This window comes from Hakea prostrata, chromosome 1 (genome assembly GCF_041222555.1).
Source record: "Hakea prostrata isolate BN-2017 chromosome 1, UWA_Hpros_2, whole genome shotgun sequence".
NCBI lineage: Eukaryota > Viridiplantae > Streptophyta > Magnoliopsida > Proteales > Proteaceae > Hakea > Hakea prostrata.
In genome coordinates this window covers 18302645-18324769 of record NC_142600.1, presented here as the reverse complement: position 1 = coordinate 18324769, position 22125 = coordinate 18302645, and the positions used below count along the sequence as shown (strand labels likewise).

The window sequence follows — 22125 nt, the reverse complement described above, 5'->3', positions numbered from 1 at the left end:
TCACTGTAACTAGAAATAAAGATAGATGCACAAACCGGCGCCAAATCTTCTCCTTATTATTATCTACATAAAGGTGAAGACTCAATCTTTTCTAACAAGGATTGTTGTGCATTGGAATTTGGTCCGGTTATGTCAATTCAAAGGGGAAAAGAAAGGGAAAATTTTGGCAACTGGAAGAGTTTGATGGTACCTCGGCTGCGTTCTGTCTCAAACGTTCAGCCCTCCAGACGGGATCCCACCACCGCTGCTCACCTCGACCGCCACCACGGCCCCCTCCTCCGCCGCCTCCTCCTCTTCGGCCACCTCGTCCACCACCACTGCCCCGTCGGCCACCTTGATAGTTAGGACGGTAAGACATCGCAGTTAGTCTGCTCTGGAATCGAAACGAAAGCCCTCGCAGAGAAAGTGACAGTGAGTGCCTATAAAAAGTGTAGCAGCTGCCGCTCACGCAGCGTTGGGACATTAAATGTCTTTCGAGAGGCTTCTTCACCTCGTAAAGCTGTGTGAACCGCCGTCTGCAGCAACCCAGCCTAGTCAGCACCCCCGCCCCTGGCCTGGCCTTACTATTCTGCCCCGACTTTGCAGTCCTATAATATCTAACTACACTCTCATCAATCTGAACCGTCCAAGGTCATCGAGAGAGCATGTACCGTCCATTTGATCGACCTAAGATCGTTACATATTTGACTAAATTCTACCACTACATGCCTTAAGGCTGCACGGTTCAATTAGTCGATCCATTAGAGGTAGGGATACCAATTGGTCGGGCCCAATTGGATTATTGGTCCAAACAAAGTTAGACCGGGGTCATTATATCAATCATCTCTTGATGCCGAAATAAATGGTTAGTTACAGTTAATAGTTTAATCTTTAATCTACCAAATTATTATTTTTTTAAGGACATTCCAATATAATTGGCAAAAAACCATGGATCCAAATTATACTAAATAAGCAATGACCTTTCAAAGTATTTCTTAAATTTTTTCAGTAGTATACTCCATTATCAATGGACATCACCTCTAGTTTTCCAAAATGTGTGTCTTGGAGAGACCTGATTGAAGCTGCAAATTATAGATCCAAGATCCTTATTAGCAAAAGTTTCCTTCATCCAGCTTTATCCATTAAGAGCATCTAATGTGGTCACAGTGATCTATATTGAAGGATTATATGAACTAAAGTTTCTCAAAACAATTAATAAAAATAAATATAAAACAGATAAACTATAAACCAAAGAGGAGAAACAAGAGAGGGAGCATAGTTAGTAAATACACATATTAATCGTCGTATTAATACGCATATCCAAACGTATAATTGAAAAAATGACATTTTCCCGTATTAAGCATGCACCTAATGCCGTATTGATTTCCTTATTAATTGCCATTTATTTGGCATATTAATTGACATACTAATTGATTTCTTATTTTTTGAAGGAAAAATATAAATAATAGAAAAAATAAAAAGATCATGAAAAATCCCAAATTCTTATTCTCTGCGTGTGTGTATATATATATATAACCCTCATTCAATCATTTGATTCATTTTTATTGTTTTCCTCCTTATCTTCTTCAATTTTTTTCTTAGCTAACAAGTCATAACATTAAAAATCCACAACTTGTTCATCGTCAATCGTTGTCTTTGTCTGTAAGTAACTTCATTTTTTATAATTTGTTTTTATAGTGTCTTGAATTTTTATTGTATATAATAAACACCTTCTCTTTTTTTGCCAATGATAAAGATAAAATTTTATAGAAATCATAATTGGTAACATTCAGTATGAGACATAATCTCACTACAATATAGCCTATATGTCCATCTGACAGACTAAGAAATCAGATTAGCAGTTTTTAGCTACATCATGTTTTAAGTTATAAATTTCTAATTTGGATGTGATTGGTATCATCATTGCCAAAATAGGGAAAATAGTGGGAGATAATTGAGTGCTTTATTTGCTTGTGATGATAATTTTTTTTATTATGTGATCATACGAAATGTACTGTAGTTGGACATCTTTTTTGTGCTATTTGTATCGCTACCCATATGGTTTCTAGTAGATGCTTCAAAAGTTGTCCTGGTGTGGTCCATCGTTTTTAAACATCTTTGATGATTCCATCCCATGACAATCCTACACTCCATCTGTCTCCGTTTAGTTCATCAGATATACCTGCACACATTAACATTGGTGAATTTCCAAAATTACTGGATGAATGAAAGCATTTAAAACAAGTTGTATTTGATGTTGTTTCATTATTTGTCCATTCAAGATTTTTGATAAAAAAATTTAAGTCCCTAATCCATCTATTTACATTATCAAGTATGTGAGAGGGATTAAGATTTTTATTATTACATATTTTCACATTCCTTTATAGACAAATAAAGTAACATGTAATTATGAAATTAAAAAAAAACGATAATTTAATATGTTTTTCAAGATTATGTTCAGTTATAAAGGAATTGCATAAGTTTAGAAGATAAGTGCTTCTAATGAATTCCGATCTAAGTCCCAAAGTTTATGCTGCCCAAATTCTCTTTGTCTAGTCACACGAGATTAAAATATGCTAAATTGATTATTCCTTGTTATTGCATAATTCACATATCGGGTTCGTTTCAGTCCATTTGGAAATAGTCAACTTTGTTAGTAATCTTGCATTTAAGATATGCCAAAATAAAATTTTAAACTTTGGATGTATTGGTAGTTTCCAATTAAACTTCCACCAATGGGAGAATGTGGGCAGTGAGTCAAGATTATTTGTATTTGATAAAGCAATTTATTTATGTTAGTTTTGTGAATAATAGAGATAACCATGAGTCTTATGTTGGGGGTGGGTTAATTAAAAGAATTAATTGAGATAGATGAGAAGTTAGTGGGTTAGTATTGTTCTGATTGTTCAGCTCCTTACTTATTTGCTGGTAGTTGTTGTATACTTTTCGTATCGTAGTTTGCCTTTGCCAAAGTAGAAAATTTTGTTCACCTACCATATGGTCTATTGTTGTTTATACCCAAGGATCAAACCAAAAGTATGTGTCTTTCCTATTACCAATTTTCGTTTGTACCATTGTTTGATGAGTAGGGAGAATGGTAACAATATTTTCCATATCCATGATCCGTTGTTGTTTTTTACTTTTGGATCAAAGATAGATAGTTGGAGAAATATATTGTTTTGAGAATTCCTACCCATAGGAAGTTAGGGTTGTTGAGAAGTCTCCACCATTGTTTAAGTAGTAAGACACAATTAATCTACTCAATTATTTGGAAACCTAGTCTTCCGTGTTGTTTAGATTTATAGCATCGCTCCCAAGAGTTGGGTGTCAATTATTTAGTTTTGTTAGGTTTTCCTAGCCAAAATTGTTGACAGATTGTATCTAATGTTTTGCACATAGTTTTGGAAAAACAAAAACACTGCATTAGATAAATAGATTGTGATTGAAGTACATATTTCATGAGTACTTCCGTTCCTGCATAAGGTAACTACGAGGCTTTCCAAGTGGTCATTTTGCCTCATAGTCTGGCACGGAGGTGTTCAAAGTTTTTTGTTTTAGCTCTTCCATGGAACAATTGAGTTAATAGGTAGGTTGCATTCTACTTCATTTATTGAATGCATGGCATAGATAATATTGCTCATTTGTTGACCTGGTCCACATTTCTAGAGAAAAAATCACAACTTTTTTCAAAGTTGATTTGTTGTCCTATAATATAAAAAAAATGGCAATGATAGCTTAAAGGGCTAATACATCTTCTTTTGTTGCTCTATATAAGAGAAATGTGTCATCTACAAATAATAGATGAGACACTTATGAGCATTTATGGAAATTTTGACGTCTTTGAAGAGGTTAAGATCCATGTATTCAGTAAGCAAACTTGATAACACTTCCATGAGGATAAGGAAGAGATATGGGCTCAGGGCATCCCTGTCCGAAGTCCCCGAGATCTTGTGAACCAAAGGTAGGGCCAACCATTAAGTTTCATAGAGTAGAAGACTAAAGATATTAGAGTTTGACAAGATTGCACCAATGGTATCAAAACCCCACATTCAAAACAATTTAGTTATAACACCCCATTCAACCCTACCATAGGCTTTAGACATATTTAATTTTAAAGCTACATATCCAGTCTTTGCTCTTGTTGTGCTCATAAAATGAAAAATTTCATGTACCATCATTATATAGTCTAAAATTTGTCTATTATGGACGAAAGTACCTTGACACGGAGAGATGAGACTTTATAATCATGGTTTCAGTCATGTAGCTAGAACTTTTGCTAGGAGCTTGTAGCTAACGTTGCAGAGATTAATAAGTCTAAAGTCCGACACTTTTTTTGGGTTTCAACTTTTGGGATGAAGCAAATCATTGTATGATTTGTACCAAAGGTAGATCTAAGTTGAGGAAGAAGTTATTAACAAAGGAATATAAATCATTGTTAATAAGGTCCCAATTTTGTTGGTAAGAGAAAGCATTAAACACATCAATTCCTGATATTTTATGTGGACTCAAAGAGAACAGGGTATCTCTAATTTATTCGGTTGAGAGTGATTGAGAAATAGCCTGTGAAATCAGATTTGGTCCAGAGGGGGAAAGAGTGATTCATTGAAATCCATATCCAAAGGATTTGAAGAGGTGAAAAAGTTGTTGCAATTAATTTCCACACTACATTTAATGATTTGACCTTCATGTTGCAGAGTTTCAATTCTTCTTATGTGACTATGAATTTTTGAAGCTAGATGGTAGAACTTGGTGTTTTTGTCTCCATCAGAAATGTATTTCTCTCTTGATTTTTTGGAATCAAAATTGTTCTTCAACCTGTAAAGCCCATTGAATGGTGTGGATTTTTTTAATAATTAAATCTGATTTTGGATCGTTGGAAGCTTGCAGAACATCAATTTCAGAGGAAATTAGAGAAAAGAGGTTATCAATATTCCATAAAGGCCCAAACACTGATCTATTCCAATGTTGGAGAAATCTAGACAGATTGCTAGCTTGATATGTAACCCCTGGTCACTGTCAATAGCCCATGCTATCTTGATAGTATATAGAAAGTCGGGATGTTGATACCATGAATTTTGAAAGTGAAATAATTTTCTTCCGGAGTGGTTGAGTGGTTCAGTGGACAAAAGTAGAGGGCTGTGATCAGAGCCAATCCTAAGTAGGAAAGTGATGCATTGGAGAACAGAGATATCTAATTCGGACAGGGAAAAAGCATGGTCTAATTTTTATTTTACCATGTTGTGTGGTTTTTGTATATTTGACCAAGTGAAGGGGTTCCCAGTTCCTGAAAGTTGGTTAGGTGAGAAAGTTGCAAGGATTTCGGAAAGTAGATGCATAGATGGTGAAGTTTTGTATGGTCCTCCTATCTTATCTTCAGGTTTCAAGAATTTATTAAATTCCCTTACAATAAGGAAATGGTGAGATAAACTGTCATTGAAACAATGAAGATATTCCCAAAACACTTTTATTTCTGATTAGGTTGGAGGAACGTAGATAAAGAATTAAAGATGATAATCCAGTCGACATTGTTTTATTTTAATAAACACCTTCTCATAACATAATTTTAGTGTTTACAGCACGAGAATCATTCTAACATAAATAATTCAAAATGCCAAGATAAATTAGGATAGATTCGAATATGGAGATCAAATTTAATCCCTAAGCAGTATAGAACAACCACACAATATATGTTTTTTTTGTTCGTTTTCTTTCTCTCTCTCTTTTGGTCAAATGGAAAACGATATTATATTAGAGTCTCTAGTGTAACACTAGAGGAAAGGTAAGTGTTGTTTACAAAACTGGCTCGCGGGGACTCCCACCAAACATGTTTTAGATGAATTTATTTGCACCAAGAGCTAAGAAGTCAGCATGACTATTATAAGTCTTGATGATATAAGTGTTGTTTACAAAACTGGTTGGCAGGGACTTTTACTAGACACGGCTTGAATAGAACTTCTTTGCACCACGAGCTAAGAAGTCAGCATTACTATTATAAGTCCTAATGATATAATGAAACTGAACATACTAGAGAGAGCTAAAAAGTCGCAAAATATCCTGGACTAATCCATCACTAGACCTCAACTCTTCACCAATTTTCCTATCTTTCAACCTTATAAAAACTGAAATACTTGGGCCTTCGAAATGATATATCTCCTCAACTAAGGTCATACAATAATCTTTATTATTATTATTTTTTTTTTCAAATCAAGTTTTCAAATCACGTTGTGAGATTATAACAAGCATGATTAAAATAAGAAAGCTAATATCACCACGGAACTAGGACAGGACGCAGATTGTTTTCCTTTCTTTTTTTGAAGGAAGGTATTGATAAAGAAATTAGATGAAAAGAGGAATGAAAGTATAGACAGTGGCCATGATGGGGGAGGCCTGTTCCCAAAATTAATGTCAATCAGACAAAGACATGACGGCCGATTCTAAATATCATTCATTCCCATGAGCTTGCATACACAAATCAAAGCATCCAGATCTTAATGAAAATACAATATTCGCCTCACCAGTCACCACTCTCCACTCTCTTCAAAGTTCAAACAAATCCCCCAAAATCATGAAAAACGGATAACCTCATCACCAATCCCAGTTCCTCTTCCGGAGAAAGATCTTGAAAAAAAAAGAAAAGAAAGCCGGCGGGCCTAACCGTGAAAATTTCCTCGGAATCTCTTTGGCTCCACCATTGCTTTAGTCAAACCGTAAAATTTCCTTTTTGGAGACTAAAGATGGAATTAGGGGAAGATTTCAATCAATCAATCTCTCTCAATTCTTTCTTTCTTTGCTCCTTGTACTGCCCTTCTCTTTTGTTTTATTTAGTATATATGTATATGCAACAATAACAAAGAGAAAGTAGGTGAAGATTGAAGAATCCATCAAAAAACTATATGGGTGAAGATGGAATTCACACGTGGATGATAGGGTTAAGAGGTGGCAATGCAACGGGTGGTCTGCCATATGAACAGTGATTTGGTTCGAGAATCTTTGCAACCTTCCCTGATCGAAGGAACTAAACAATCTGCTTCGTTCCTCCACGGATGCTGTTCTTGAGGTTTATTAATCCTCTTCGATTTTGATATGATTATCTTGTTATTGTGCTTATTGGGGTAGTAATAACTGTAGTAATTGTCGTTATCCATGATGGGTGGAGGTGGTAGTTGTTGTTGCTGGGTCAGTTTATGCATGGATGCCGCAGAAACTGCAGGCTTTGGCCTCCAGAAGTAATCGTAAACATTGAAAGAGCCCGCCGCCGCCGCCGCCGCCGGTGGTGTTGGTGGCGATGGCATCAAATGAGCCACTCGATAAGGCAATGACTGCGCTAGCTCGTGCTGCAGCTCTTCTTCTTCTTCCTCGTGGATGACATTCTTCTTGTGAGTGTGAGACCAAATTGGGTTCTTTTCAGTTGAAAGGGCGGCTTGCCCTCGTAAATTCAAGAGCTCACAAGTAACCATCAGGGTTGGTTGATTTCCTTTCACTACCTCTGCCAAAATTCCCTCAACTTGGACTTTTTTTCTCTCTGTTTCAACCTTATCTGTCTCCTCCTCTTCCTCAAATTCTTCAAATTCATCAAATACGTCATCATCTTCTTCTTCTTCCATTTCTTCCACTTCTTCTACTTCTTCTACTTCTTCTTCTTCATCGTCGGATTCCATTAATTCTGCAGAGGGTTTGTTGATGAAACTGAGGAGAAGGCGCCCGCCCTGACGTTCGGCATGGAAGTAATTGTAATTCGAAACAGGAACAGCTTCGAGTACCAAACGACCGTCTCTGCGATGAGATCGCATGAGTACGCCAGGCCCTTCTCGTCGAGAAAGCGACGGTAACGGAGGAGGGAATGATCGAGGTGGCGATTTCTTTGTCTCAGCAAAAGAAGTGTAGCTTTCGCCTCCAAGTTCCTCTTTTTGTTTCACTGGAGTAGCAGTCGGCGATGACAACTCGACAATTGTAGCTTTGGCACTCTGGTTTTCGGCTAATTTGTCTTCGAAATCACCAGTTTCCGAAGGTGGGTAAGGAGAGAAGCCTTCAGAACCCGTCTCTGACCCAAGACTCTCTGTACAGATCTCGAGACTCTTCTGACTCAACGAGCTCTTCGATCTTTTCACGAGTGGGTGAATGTAGGGTGCCGACGAGGATTCCGATCGATCATCTGCCTTCTGGGACAGAATCGAACCCCAAATATCTGAAAGCCTGTGCTTTTCAAGCTCTTCCTTCTTTTGTTCTTCTTCCCCCCTGGAGGGAACTACAACAGAGTTCCAGTTATCGGGCATTTTCCTGTTACGTCTCAGGAATTGTTCGTCTTCTCCTTCACCTTCTGAAGCGGAAGAAGAAGAAGAGGAAGACGAATCAGAATCGCAGGAATCGGGAGGGACAGGAAATGATTCAGACGAAGGGATCTTCCTTAAGAGCGTGACGCCGTCGTGGCGCCCAAACCATTTCTTGGAAGACATGTCCGCTGAGAGAGTTCTCCGGAGAGAAGCTGCCGTCTTGGGTCTGTCGGGCTCGGACGCGAGGATTGATCCGATGCCCTGCTTCTCGCTGGCTTTGGTTTCTTCTTCCATTATTCTGTTCAAGAGCCCTCTGCAACTAGTAGCAGTGGTAGTAGACATCTGTACCCGACCGTCCATTCAGTAGGTAGGCCGGGAAGATGATCGGAGAAGCAGAAAGAGCTCCTACTGCATAAACAAGAGAGATTTAAGAGAATTCCTCCATAACCACCACAAAAGAAAACAGAGAGTCAAAGAAGAACAACCCCTTCAACCCAGTGCTCTTAAATTCTCAACAAACACTACCAGACCCATCAAGCATTCTTTCCAACGCAGGCACAGATATTCACCACTATGGGAGGAGTAAATAGGAGGAATTGGGAGAGGGGAGCAAGCGCACGCATGCAACATCGATCAATAACAAGAACAGGTACAGCTAGCTAGCCCTGATTTTTATTATCATTAAGAGAGGGAAATATGAGTACCTCAAAGCAATCCACTACAACGACAGATGGTTCTTCAGTTCAGTTGCTTTAAATTTGGCAGAGAATGGGGGAGAGAGAGAGAGAGAGGGGGAGATGATGTTGATGACAGTGAAGAAGATGACTGAAGAGGGTGGTGGATAACAAATGAAGGGGAGGGGTGGGTATTTGTAGGTGCTAAAAGGGCATCGGAATAATGTGCTCAATGGGCTCCACCTCGAATGCCACCACTGTGAGAAAGAGCCATTAAATTTTTTTCCCCCACTTTCTACTCCATCATCAAAAATAGAGGAAACAGTGTTGCTTCAAACGCTTCTCACTTACTGATTAAGCAAACACTACTATTAGAAACAGTAGGAAATGAATCCCACCATATAGAACAACAGAAAAAAGGCTCAAACTCAAAAGAAATAAGCAAGGAAAATCTCCCACTTGATTGCGCTACCCACCTTTCCTTTCAAACTTTTCCACTGCATGATCCACTCAATCCAGCTCCGGCACAAGTTAGTTTCTTTCATTCCATGAAGACTGAGGAAGCCACACCAGCCATGAGATCAGCTGGCCCATGTCTACATAATATTCTAATCCCACGGAATGCCCTCCTGATACAAAGGTGCTCTTTATATGTAGGGATGAGAATATTTCATATATCATTCACCAATTGAATTCACGATTCCTTCACTAAGAGGTACCGTGGTAATTAAGTTAAGAAAAACGTAATGTAGAAAGAATGAAACACATCGTTATGTCATCTGCAAGAAGGGCACGCCAGGTTAAGACGAATGACTAAATAGGAGGAGGCATGGCGCTAGCAACACCAAGGAAAGGATGCGATGAAGAAGGCCCATGGACCAGGATGCTTCAATACGTCGGCCACTCACCCAAAAAGACAATGATGTTGATCACTTCAAAGCAAAATGTAAAATAACAAGACAAAAAAAGGATGAAAGCTCATTCTCCACAAGAAACCAAACATGTCCCGGACCATGGGTGAATACCAACAGAAATGATTCCAAACCATTTACCTCCTCTTGCTTTTCTCCTTTTCTTTTTTTTTTTTTTTTTTTTGTTTTTCCTTCTGATGAATAGAAACAAAAGAGACAAGCAGAGGGTAGATTTTTTTTTTTTTATATATTTTTTTTAATTTAAAACAAATCTATCCATCAATTTAGTATAGAAGATAGACACCTTTTGCCTGTTCACACCCTTATTAAGAATGTAAGGGGAAGGAACCAACGCTGTATTTAAATCCTAATTCAAGCTGTGTCTGAAGTGTTTTTCACGTTCTTGATATCAAGATAAAATAATGAGTCTGGCAGTAGGGCTTCACATTCATATATTTAATTTTCATTCTCTAGTTGGACCCAAAAAAATAAATTTTCATTATCTAAAACAAACTTAACGCGTCTGGAGATAAGAAAAAAAGGCTGACATACTAAAAGATTAAGGGAACTACACTACGATTGCCTACCACAACCGTGACAGCTAAAGACACTTCTCTCTTGTGCAACTGGATATCTCAACTCCTCTATTTTGTGGACATGTATCATATCATATAGATAAAGATGTGACATTTTCTCCTCTTAAGATTAAGATATTTGTTCCAAGATGAAAGTAACAAGCTGGAAGCTCTTCTCAAAATTGTTTTTGGGTCAACATTTTTTGACATCTTTTTGGAGAATATGCTAATGTATCTTCTTTTGGGATTAGATTAGATTATATATGCTCATATTTTATGTAAGTATCGGCTCCATCTGCATTGTCTTATTGAAGGCTTAGTATAGACCACAGAAGTTATGTAATCTCACTAGAGGTATGGTATAGTTCACATAAACCATTAATAGTGATCTCATGCCTACACATCTGTCCAATGTAAGAAACAACAGAGCAAATAAGATTTGAACCTGTGACATGGAGACTACCAAACGGCATGACAGTGAACTTGTGACCAATAAACCACCACCCCCAATGATAATGAGCAAGCGGTACTTAATTGATGTTTACATGAACCCGACAACAAGGCTTTGGCCACTTGGATTGTGATGCGTTTGAAAATTGTTCAACCCTTGGAGACCTGCAAAACGAACGTCAGACGTGGGCCGACTCAGCGGTCGAGAAACCAACTCAAATGGTTCAATCAATAAGTATACCACCAAAGAGCTTTGACGAGTTGCAAAGCTTAATTGAAAGATTCAATGGAGGGAAATGATTCAATTACCTTTCTCTTTATGCTATTATTTAATTTGTATATGATTTATCTCTTATTTTCAACCGTCGGATCAATTCAAGAACCTCGTTTGTAGCCGTACGATCATAGGATTTAATTCCCCTAATCCGAGTTAGTTTATGTTTCCTTCTTAAGCACGATTGTTCATCTTGAATCTGGCGGGATCATGTTCTTTTCCATAACTGTCGATATTCCTTCGTGCTCAAGGCACTTTTGGGTGGGTTTCTCATTCCAGTTCAGACCAAGATAAACCGAACCGACCATGGTTCAACTCAGTTGGTTTGCAATCATTATTCTTAATTTCTTATCACATAGATAAATCAATTATTAGATATCATTAAGGAGGCAAATTTTGTGTTTTGGACCCCTTATAAATTATCTTTTTGTTAGAATGGTTTACTAATTTAACTATCCATTCTCTGTGAGAAAATAAAAATGAGACTTGGAGGAATGTTTCTCTTGCAGATCAATTTACATGTTGTTAATTGACGAATTTTTTTTCTTCTAATTAAAGAAAAAGATATTTATTTATGTGATTGGCAAATAAAATAGAAACTCAAAATTTAAAAATATGCTTTTTTCATTGTAATTTCTTACACCTACCACATGTTTTATCGATGTGCACTTCATTTTATTGTGGTTGGTGAACTATGGTCAAACATTTGTCAATATGTAATGTCCCTTGTTGGTATGGCAAGTTTTGTCGTAAACATTACTGGCCAATGGTATATGAGATAAATTGTTACACCCCAACTGTCGGTATCAGACCCGCCCGACAACCCATGGGACTGATCAACAGTTACATTATCAATAGTAAATAATACACCAAATGCCAGAATTCATGAGCAAGAACAGTTCAATAATCAATTAAAAAAATAAGTGAATCCATAAATCTAAACCAAACTAAAAGATATTAAAGAATGTCTCAAAAGAACGTATCCTAATGTAGATAACAAGATATATAATAAGGTTTGTGACAGGAGAAACAAAATTATTCAAAAAAATGTCTCATCATGTTTTATTATCTTCCTGCATTTTTTAGGGTATTCTATCTTGTATTTCTCAATCCACGGAGTTATAAGTCCTTCATTCATAGACTGATCCAAGACAACCTGGGCTCACTTCATGTCAATGGGTATCATAAGAGCATTTCATGCATCCACAGAGATCTTCGTGTTGTGCAGGACCATATCTCATTTTCGCCTCCAATATCTCTTTAGAGGTGTTCTTCCACGCAGGGGAAACTTCTCTTGTTTCTATGAAGTCATCTGAAAAAAAACAAGATAATCCACAAAGATGAGTTTTAACAAACTCAATAAGGCAACAATTCCATGTATACACCCCAATCACATAGTGAATAGCAGATGAGATAATGAAATGTAGAGTTATAAAATAATGAAATGCATTTAGCAGTCTAACTATGCGAGTCTCTATTCAGGTAGACATGCTTTAAGATGTAACACCAGCCATCTTCTGGGTAGGTCTCATCACTCTGATCCCTCACAGATTGGCTACCTTTATTGGGATCCCGAGTAAGGGTTGCAGTCATCATCAACCATGATTGGGGTATAAGTCCACATTCTCTCACCACAAACCATTAGTTTGAGCACCAGCACATGTCGGATATTCTAAACCCAATGCAAGGTCCTATGGTAAGACACTACATGTGGTCTAGATACATTCCTTCATATCTAGTGCATTGTTTGTTCAGTACCATTCTTCACCTAGGAATGTAGACCGTCACGGACTGATTACCTCTGTTGGATCTCATTCCTTAACCCTATGATCATCCACATATTGGTAGAGCGAATTCTCTCATGTCCCCTCACGACTCCTAAGCCGCCTATTAGGCGTATGAACCCAACCCTAACAATGCAACTCTACCATTGTATGATAGACAGTGGACTACTGAGTCTCCTCACGAACTAACTACCTTTGTTTGATGATATAGAGTCATGTCACTGCCATCATGGGTCACTCTGCTTCAATATCCCTGTCGAAAGGGTAGCAGTGTGTGTGGGTTCCTAACCATACAATCTAGACCTCCTAGTCACGTAGGACAGCAACCATGAAGGTGCTAGGGGCATTAGAGGACAGTATCCCATACCACAACCCCTGATATCCAAATCTAGGAGCACCAAACTAAGTATTATTCAATCATAGTTGCACCAAGTACACCGTTCCATACCATGCAAAGTAATAAAAGACATCTATCATCACTCACGACACATCACCATCATATAAACATGTATAATAGTAAATACAGAAAGATACAAGACTAATGACAAATATAACAAAGCAAACAGTTCATTATAGCATCAGTTCATATATACATGCAAATTGTAACCTTATTTGTTTAAGCAAAAAATATATTTGTAATTATGCTATATCTCACCAAGTAAACATACTAACAGGTTCCAAAATACCACTAGGTTAAGATTATAAGGTTACATTAGGGTATGAGAGTCAAATTGAGCAAAAATAGCATCAACACAGCCGTTGTGACCCACCCGGCCGGTTAACGCGGTTGGTTAGGTCAATCGGCAGCCTTGATCAACCGCCCCTCTCTCGAGCAGAATTCAAACTTTTGATCACCCATCCTCGACTTGATTTTGAATTAATTAAAGTTCGAACTTAGTTCTTAAAACTCCAGAGAGATCACTAGACTACAGATCATAGAAAAAAGAAAGAAAGAAAAAATCTAAATCCACATCATTTTCCTCGACAAGATCAACCCTTTGATTCAGATATAAGAATCCATCTTCTGGCATGAACCAATCGAGATTATCGATTAAAAATGTTTAAACTACTTAGATTCATAATTAAATAATTTTAGAGGAAGAAGACTACTCTATAACATTATAAATTTTGAATATAATAAGAGAGTGATCAACTAACTTCAACTGGACCTTAAAATCGAAGTAAAATCCAATATTTATCCGCGAATACAGGTTTATGCTCCACATGTACTTTACCCTTACTCAGTCCGCAGTAGCATTCACGAATAAAATAATGCATAGTTAGGTCATTGATGACTTCAAATAGAGTGGTAGAGGTAAATACTTTGTTAGAAAAAATCAGAGTTCTTTTAGCATCCAAGTCGTTACACTATCATCACCAATTGATTAGTTACTCAAAACTTTCAAAGGAATCACATGGCAAGAGATGATGGCATCTTGGATTTTTTTTTTTTTCTTCTTCTTTCTTTCTCTGTTTTTTTTGGTTTTGGTTTTGGACCATTGTTGTAAGTTGTAACTTGTACCTGCCCATAGTTTACAAAAAAAAAAAAAAAAAAACTTGTACCTCCCATAGAAATTAAGAAAGTTGTGAAAAATAATTAAAAAGGGTGATTTCGTCTTTGACGTAGAAAACATTACAATCATTATGCTGGGAATCATATGTTGTTCCTTAAGATTAAAAGTTGAAATAAACTGATCAGGTGGCAAATTTCAGTCCAATCAATTCTCAGCATCCGGTAAAAGGAGAAACAGCAGCATATGCTGAAGTGGACACATATATATTACTACTTTACTAGTAAATTGGGCCGACATTGTGAATAATAATGTACACGTAGGCACCTAGAGGGCCCCACTATATTATGACTTCGTTTTCATTGGCCACATCATTTTGTCCTCATGGGCTGACATTCTCTGAGAATCCAATTCCAAATAAAATCACTGCCTCTGCAGTTTTTAAGGGCTGCTCTGGTTAGTGATGATCATTAAAATATGAGAGGATTAAAAAAGGGAATCTTAGTCGTCACAAGTCAATCAATCTTCTAATTCTTAGTTTAAGGATTGTCATGGATTCGTTAAACAGTCTCAATCTCCAATCTCCTCATGATTTGAGCAGCTCTAATGTTCTTAATAAAAAATAAATAACAAATTAGTTTGTGTCAATCTAGCATATGAGTTTGAAGTAAACATTCTCTAGTTGCAGGAGTAGAGCCATAATTCAATATGGAGTGAGAGGTGGGGGAATGTCGCCAATACAAGGGATGTCGATGGAGGATTCAACATCAGGGGGAGGGGAATGCTGCCAGCACAAAGGATGTCGGTGGCTGTTGACACCGTTGAAACTCAGAAATGTCGTCGAAATTTCAACAGCATTTGCAGGGGTTTTGGTCAAAATATTTCTTTATTTTTTATATATAAATAATTATTATATTAGAAGGGGATACAAATATTAAATTATGATTTGACTTCTAATTATACATATTAATTACACATTTGTTTCCAATTATAATTTCAGTCAATCTTACAAAATTTCAATTACTTCTTTGTTTTCGATTATTGATTTCAGTGACGTTTGCAAGGATTTCGGTCAATTATTTATTTATTACTATTATTATAAATAGTAACTATTTTACAAAGAAATACAAATATTATCTTAGGGCCTGTTTGGTTACATGAGTCTGGAGATTTCAAATATCTAGAGATTTCAAATCTATAGATTTTAAATCTATGGAGTTATAATTTATAAAATTAGATGTTTGGTTGTGGAATGAAATTTGTGGATTCATCCTAAAAAATTATTTGATTGACGTGATTTTTGTGAATGTACAAATGTATAGCTTTTTTGAAATCTCTGGATTTCACCCCTTACCCATAAATCTACAAATTCACGTTTTTAGTGTAAAAATGTGAATCTCTAGATTTTATGAATCTAGAGATTTTTACAACCAAACGGGTAAAATTCTCAGATTCATGAATCCAGAGATTTGAAATCTCTAGATTCATGTAACCAAACAGGCCCTTAGGGCCTGTTTGGTTACATGAATCTAGAGATTCCAAATCTTTGGATTCATGAATGCGAGATTTATCGATATCGTACACATCTTTATTCCTCCAGTTTCACAAAAAAAACTCACACAGATGGATTTCTCTGGCCATCTTGAATATCATTTAGAAGCTTCTCTACAAATGTCAAGTTCATACTAAGAGATTTGAACACAAGTATAAAATGAATTTCAACGAGTTGGGTGGATTAGCTGATTCCATATACCAGTAGCAAAACCACAATCTCGAAAGACATGCATATTGTCTTCCACCCCAGCATTACAAAAATTGCATCCATCTTTATACTGAACTTTCAAATTTTTTTTGTGAGCATTCGTTAAAAGGCGATCTTTGCTTGCAAAAAAGGCAAACGAGCACAATTTACTCAGTAGTCTTAGTTTCCTAACCATGTCCCAGAAGGCTATTATGTACGAATCAAGAGCTGATATTATTAGTTCATTTGAAATAGCTCTATAAGCTATGTGAACAGTGAATCACCCATCTGGAGAATGCTTCCATATGAATATGTCACTACCATTATCTTTTGAAGGGGGCACATGCTTTAATCTGTTGATTGATATTATCAGGTAGAAAATTAATAAATTTGTCATTCCACAACCTCTCACTGGTTTGCACTAGGGGTGTCAATGGTTCAGGTTGGACTGGTTTTGGGTTGAACCTAACTGTTTCGGGCTGAAAAACACTTAACACAAACACAGCCCATTAAAAAAATCGGTTTCGGGCTGGTGCGGTTTGGGTTCGGGTTGACCAACAGTTTAGAATTGGGTTTACTAACGGTTTGGATTCGGGTTTATTAGCGGTATGTTTGAAATTTATCAAGAGCATGTGAACACATAAGCATTAAGTTCTCTCCAAGTCTCTTGTGTTGGGTGTTCAAAACCAAAAACTTTTTTTCTACAAAAAAATAAAAATTATAGAACTAATATATAAAAGAAGTTGGCATCTTGATGAATTTTAATGAGTTGTCTCTACTTATTCTCCTCTCCCTTCTTGACACTTGTAAAAGATAATACACTTGCTAAATATTTACTAAGTCCATCTTCCAAATGGCGAAGGTTTTGGCAGTCTGCTTGTTTGCATATTCCAAAGCAAAACAATTAAGGAAAACAAATAGATACTTGTGGGTTTTCCTGTATTTTACATTTAATTTATTTTATGTTATTTATTTATAACGAGTTAAACAGGTTGGTTCAGGTTTGGGCTAGTTTTAGTGCGGGCTAAGGTTGTTCAGCCTAAGCACAACCCATTAAGCTTCGGTTCGAGCTATAACGGGCCAGTTCGATCCGATTTTAACTGTTCGGGTTAGGTTTAGACACCCCTAGTTTGCATATAGGATTGTATATTCTCTTATAACCAATCAACTAAAATAGGTTTCACAGCCATATCTACAAAAACAAAATTAATTCTTATCCAATTGTCCCTCCATAAAAAAATAGACTTACCATTCCCAACTACCGCTTCACAATGTCTCTTGACGGTTACAACTTCTTTTTTATTACTTTCCAGAGTGGAGAGTTGGTCACTGAACTGTTTAATGGGTTGCTCCTCTTTGTAGAGTCATACTTCTCCCTTAAAGTCGTTGCTCACATAGTATCTTGGTGAAGAACCCCCATCCCCCATGCTAGCTTCATGATGAAAGCCTTGTTCATAATAGCTACAATTTTTTAAGCATAAACTTTCATTTTTCTCACTACACAAACTTCCCTAATTAACTAGATGAGTTATTTTTTGGTGTTCGGTATCTCCTCAAACAAATGCTCTAGTGAAATTTTCCACCTCTTGCAGAATTCCTTTAAAAAAAAAGATTTGATTGCATTGTGTAGTACGGGATTGTTTGGATTACTGATTTAATTAGTACAACTCAACCCGCAAGAGATAAAGATTTTGCTTTCTAGGAAGATAGATTCTTCTTTATTTTGTTGACAATATAGTTATAGTTGTTTTTCTTGGTTATTTCATTCCAAATAGGGACTTCCAATTAATGATCTATATTGTCAGTTGTAGTTATTCCTTTATTACTTATTATAATCCATTAAACATGACTAGATTTTTTATTTTTTTATTTTTATTTCTCCCCCTTTTATAAGAATCCATCAAAGGAAAAATGAAAATTTAAACATAAATAACTTCTATAAAAGAGGGGGGAAATAATTATTTTAAGAAAAAAGATAAAGTAAACCTTATTCACATGTAATGGAGACAAAAATTGAGGAAAAGTTCACCTTTTGAAAAATCAAAGGTGAAACTTTTGAGAGAAGAATAAGAGTAAATAAGAAGTAATAATAGAAAATAAATTTTAACTAATAAATACCATTGAATGGTGGAAGATATATATAAAATTTTTGTTAAGTAGCCCTAGAAATACAAGATCAGACAAAGTTAGTAGCTTAGCAAGTTTATTTTCAACAGTTAGTAGGAAGGAAAAAAGATTCATTGTGACTTCTTTTTTTTTGTTTGGGATTCATTGTGAAATTGGTTTCTACTCAAACCCAAAATGGTAGAACCACCGGGGGTGGTGGTCTAGTGGTCCCAAGCTCACTCCTAAGTGGTTTGGTAAACCTCATGTCCCAGGTTCGAATCCCCTCTGCTCCTCTGTTTCTTGCATTGGACAGTTGTGTGCTCTTTGGCCTGGGCATGAGTCATACCAACTTCTGTGGACTATACTAGACCTCTGGTGGGGCTCCGTTGACGGGGCCAGTGCTTGCCCTGGTAATGCACAGGGCTAATGCTTGCATAGGTCACACTTGATAAAAAGTCCTAATATTGCGTAGCGGAGGCGGTAGGTTGCCGCTACTGCATCCCCTATTTAAAAAAAAAAAAAAAAAAAACCCAAAATGGTAGAAACAATTAGTATTTCAATTTCCCATCAAAAGAACTAAAGAAGACATCTTATTCAGTTTCCTATTATGGTGAGACACAGGATTCCTTGTTATAATGGGTGGTGAAAAATTCCCAAACCAGATTACTACAAGCCAACCACTGGTGGGGTTTGGGGTTTGGTTTGTAGTACTAGAAACCCTTAAAAGGGACAAAAGAATTATGGTATGAAGAAATTGAGAGAAAGGGTGCTATAAAATAAATATAGTGATAAAAAGCTGACCAAAGGTCATGGAAATAAAGCATATGGTACTCTCCACCGCCTTTTTTCTTTCCAATTCTTGTCTTCTCTCACTTTTTTTCTCTCCTTTCCATCTGATTCCCACTCAAACAGTGAGATTGTGAGAAGTGACAACAATATATAAACCACCACCTTCGACTTTTCAATTTGTTTAATTTTAATTTGTAGGAAAATAAACTCATTTATTGAAGTGAGACTAGATGAAATAGAATCTTGTTTTTTTTTGTTTTGGGTAAAGGGTGGTTATACTATCTTGCAGTTAAAGATAGGTTCTTTTGGCAAGAATTGACTACACGGTTAGTCTCTCTTGAAACATATTGAAAATCACAATGAACAAAAATCTTGTCTCTTGAATTACTATAAAAATAAAATATAATTTCAAGCATCAGAATCTTCACATTTATGTGTTTACGTAATTCGTTTATACTCGTCTAGGTGTCAAATCATTAACTACTAGATGATAGCGGCTCAAACAAATTGATATCTATTGTCTAAATCAAATAAATTCTATTTTTACTCAATTGTAAAAATCCCTCTATAGTAACTTGTTTAGTACTTTCCCTTGTCATCAAAACTATGTGAAGGTTTACTGATTTTTTTTCTTCTTCTTTTCAATATAGCATGAAAATATCAATTCTTTAAATTTTTGTTTGCACAACACGTCGAAAGCTTAAAATCCCATTGAAGAAAAATTTAGTTTGATAAACTTTTATGTCACTCTTTGGTTGAACAATAGTTAAATATTTAATAAAAGAATCATGAAAATAGGAAGACACACAACATCCAATAAGGAACTGGAGTTTTGATCGATAGGATTACCTAGTCTGCTTTGCCAAGTAATGAGTGCACGTTGATCCATTTACTAGTATGTTTAGAATCTTTAGATCCCACTTGTTTGCATTCTTTAAAATATTTAGTCTCATAGGTATACGCAGGACATAAAATTTGGCTGATCTATACATAGGTTTCTAGGTATTCTCTAGGGTTTAGACTAAAAATATCAATAAGCTTTTCGACCATAGAACGCCAACAATGGCACCGTGCCACTTATAAATTCCTTTTTCTTTTCAAAATTAGGAAAATGTTGGGAAAAAAGAAAAGAATTATTAGATAATTGAGTCCATTGAAGGTAGCTTTTTATCTAATCCCGTACATTGTTTTCTCTGTATAATGTTGTTTTATAAAAAGCTATCAATTTTAAAAAAGAAAATATATTATTTTTAAAAAGTTTCATTTAAAAAAAATACCACTTGAGTATTAAATTATCTTATCCAGCACTTAAAAAAAAATGAGTCAATATAAAAAAAAAGGAAGAAAAGAAAAATAAATTATATATTTATAAAATCAAAATAAAGAAAAAAAATTTAAAAAATAAAAAGACTGTTTCACGAATTAGATTTGGGGAATTTGGGATCTCAACTATGCTTTATTATCTTCAATAATACATGTCGGAAAAACGAGCCAGCCAATAAGAACACACCACGTTGTAGGGACGTTGACCAGATGCACCTTAGTCGTTGCGCATTATGATGCCACGTGGTCCATGCATCACGCGTGGTGGTGGTTTGTTGCAAATACACGCACTCGCGCGTCAATCTTACGCGTTTATGGACCAGTCTGACTCGGGCTGGCCCGGCTTGTTCGCTGTTTGGTTGGGATGGTAGGTCGCACAATGAGTGCGTTTGGATACGGCGATTAACTTTTTTTTCTTTCTTCCGGGCGGTCGGTCGGTGGTTCCCTGGTCTCCCGCGAGAAACAGAAGTGATAGAAGAGAATAAAAGAATGAAGGAGAAAGTGAATAGTTTATGTTAATCACTTAATCTTTTGGATTCTCTGACCCACCTAAGATTCTTCAACGTCACAAAAATTTGCTAAATTAAGAGTTTTTTTTATTTTATTTTAATATTTTGATAAAGCGAAATTAAGAATCTAATCCTTTAGTTTTGTTGGTAATGAAATAATTATGAGAACACCCGTTTTGACCAATTTACATTTTCTTGGTTGAATACGTGACCCTATAGTTCTCATTAGGCAGGGTTTTTTTTAATTCCACTTTCTTGTTTAATAAATAAATATTTAAAGCATGTATTGTAATCGGTTTGTGGTTTGTTTTTTTATTTTTTTAAATAAACTAACACTTTGGCTAAGGGTGTCAATTGCGTAACAAAACAGTTTTACCGTACCGAACCGCGCAGTCTAAAACCGTGCCATTTATAATTCGGGGTACTAGTTTCAGGTACTCATACAATCAGTATATACCAAAACCGTATCAAATTAAGGAATATAAATGTGATTTAAATTCTAAACATCCAACAATTGATCCTTGGTAGGTAGAGGGACAGTGTATCTCAAATGTACAAAGAAAAATTAAATAAAAAAATAAAAAGAATATGAAATTATTGAGGGGTCATGGCCCCCCATCGGCCTCTTAGTAGCTCCGCTTCTACATACAACCCTATGCATTCGACAAACTTTGATACATTTTGAGTACATATTCGTTTGGCTAAAGTGTAACTAAACGGACGTGTGAATAGGTTAGCTGAATGGCTTTGAATATTTACTGCCAGATTTGTTAAATTAAATATAAATCGTCCAATAATATTCCTATTTTTTCTCCTAATATTATTTCTTCTTCTTCGGTTTCTTCTCTAATGTAGGTCTTTTACAAATTCAACACAATTGATTTTTTGGAGAGACTTAGAGAAAACTGTTGGTTTTTGTGGGAGATTCACTGAACATAAATATGTGGGAATCTATTATTTGTATTCTTCGAGATGGAATTAGAAACAATAAAGAATCATAAGATCTCAGGAAAGACGAAATTTTTTTTCACTTCTTCAAGACGACGACAAAAGAATTACTAGAATCAAAGGGTCCAAACTTGATGAATGCAAGATGAAAGAATTTTCGAGCCAATGAGACGGCGAAGGAACAAAGGAATAATAAATTTAACCATCACTCTAACCATCAGCAAGAATCGAGCATTTTCTTTTTTCTTTTTTTTTTTTTAAATTTAATAGGTGATAGAAGG

The 22125-nt window shown here is 36.0% G+C and overlaps 2 protein-coding genes across 2 annotated transcripts in view; both read right to left on the bottom strand.

The window, feature by feature from the left end:
* LOC149028029 (RNA helicase family protein) overlaps nt 1–522 on the bottom strand; it is a 48245-nt gene extending 47723 nt beyond the window's left edge. Inside the window, exon 1 of the mRNA XM_089168063.1 lies at nt 191–522. Within this exon, the coding sequence (XP_089024189.1) occupies nt 191–463 (273 nt within the window). The 5' untranslated portion in view covers nt 464–522. The remainder of the gene's footprint in view (nt 1–190) is intronic.
* A 5840-nt stretch (nt 523–6362) lies between these two features.
* Nucleotides 6363–9099, bottom strand: LOC149028028 (protein FAF-like, chloroplastic). The gene is made up of 2 exons (XM_089168042.1): nt 8954–9099; nt 6363–8657 (listed from the first exon to the last, which is right to left on the bottom strand). Exon 2 carries the CDS (start codon nt 8607–8609, stop codon nt 6909–6911), a length of 1701 nt encoding a protein of 566 aa, XP_089024168.1. The 5' UTR covers nt 8610–8657; nt 8954–9099; the 3' UTR covers nt 6363–6908.
* Nucleotides 9100–22125: the final 13026 nt, after the last annotated feature.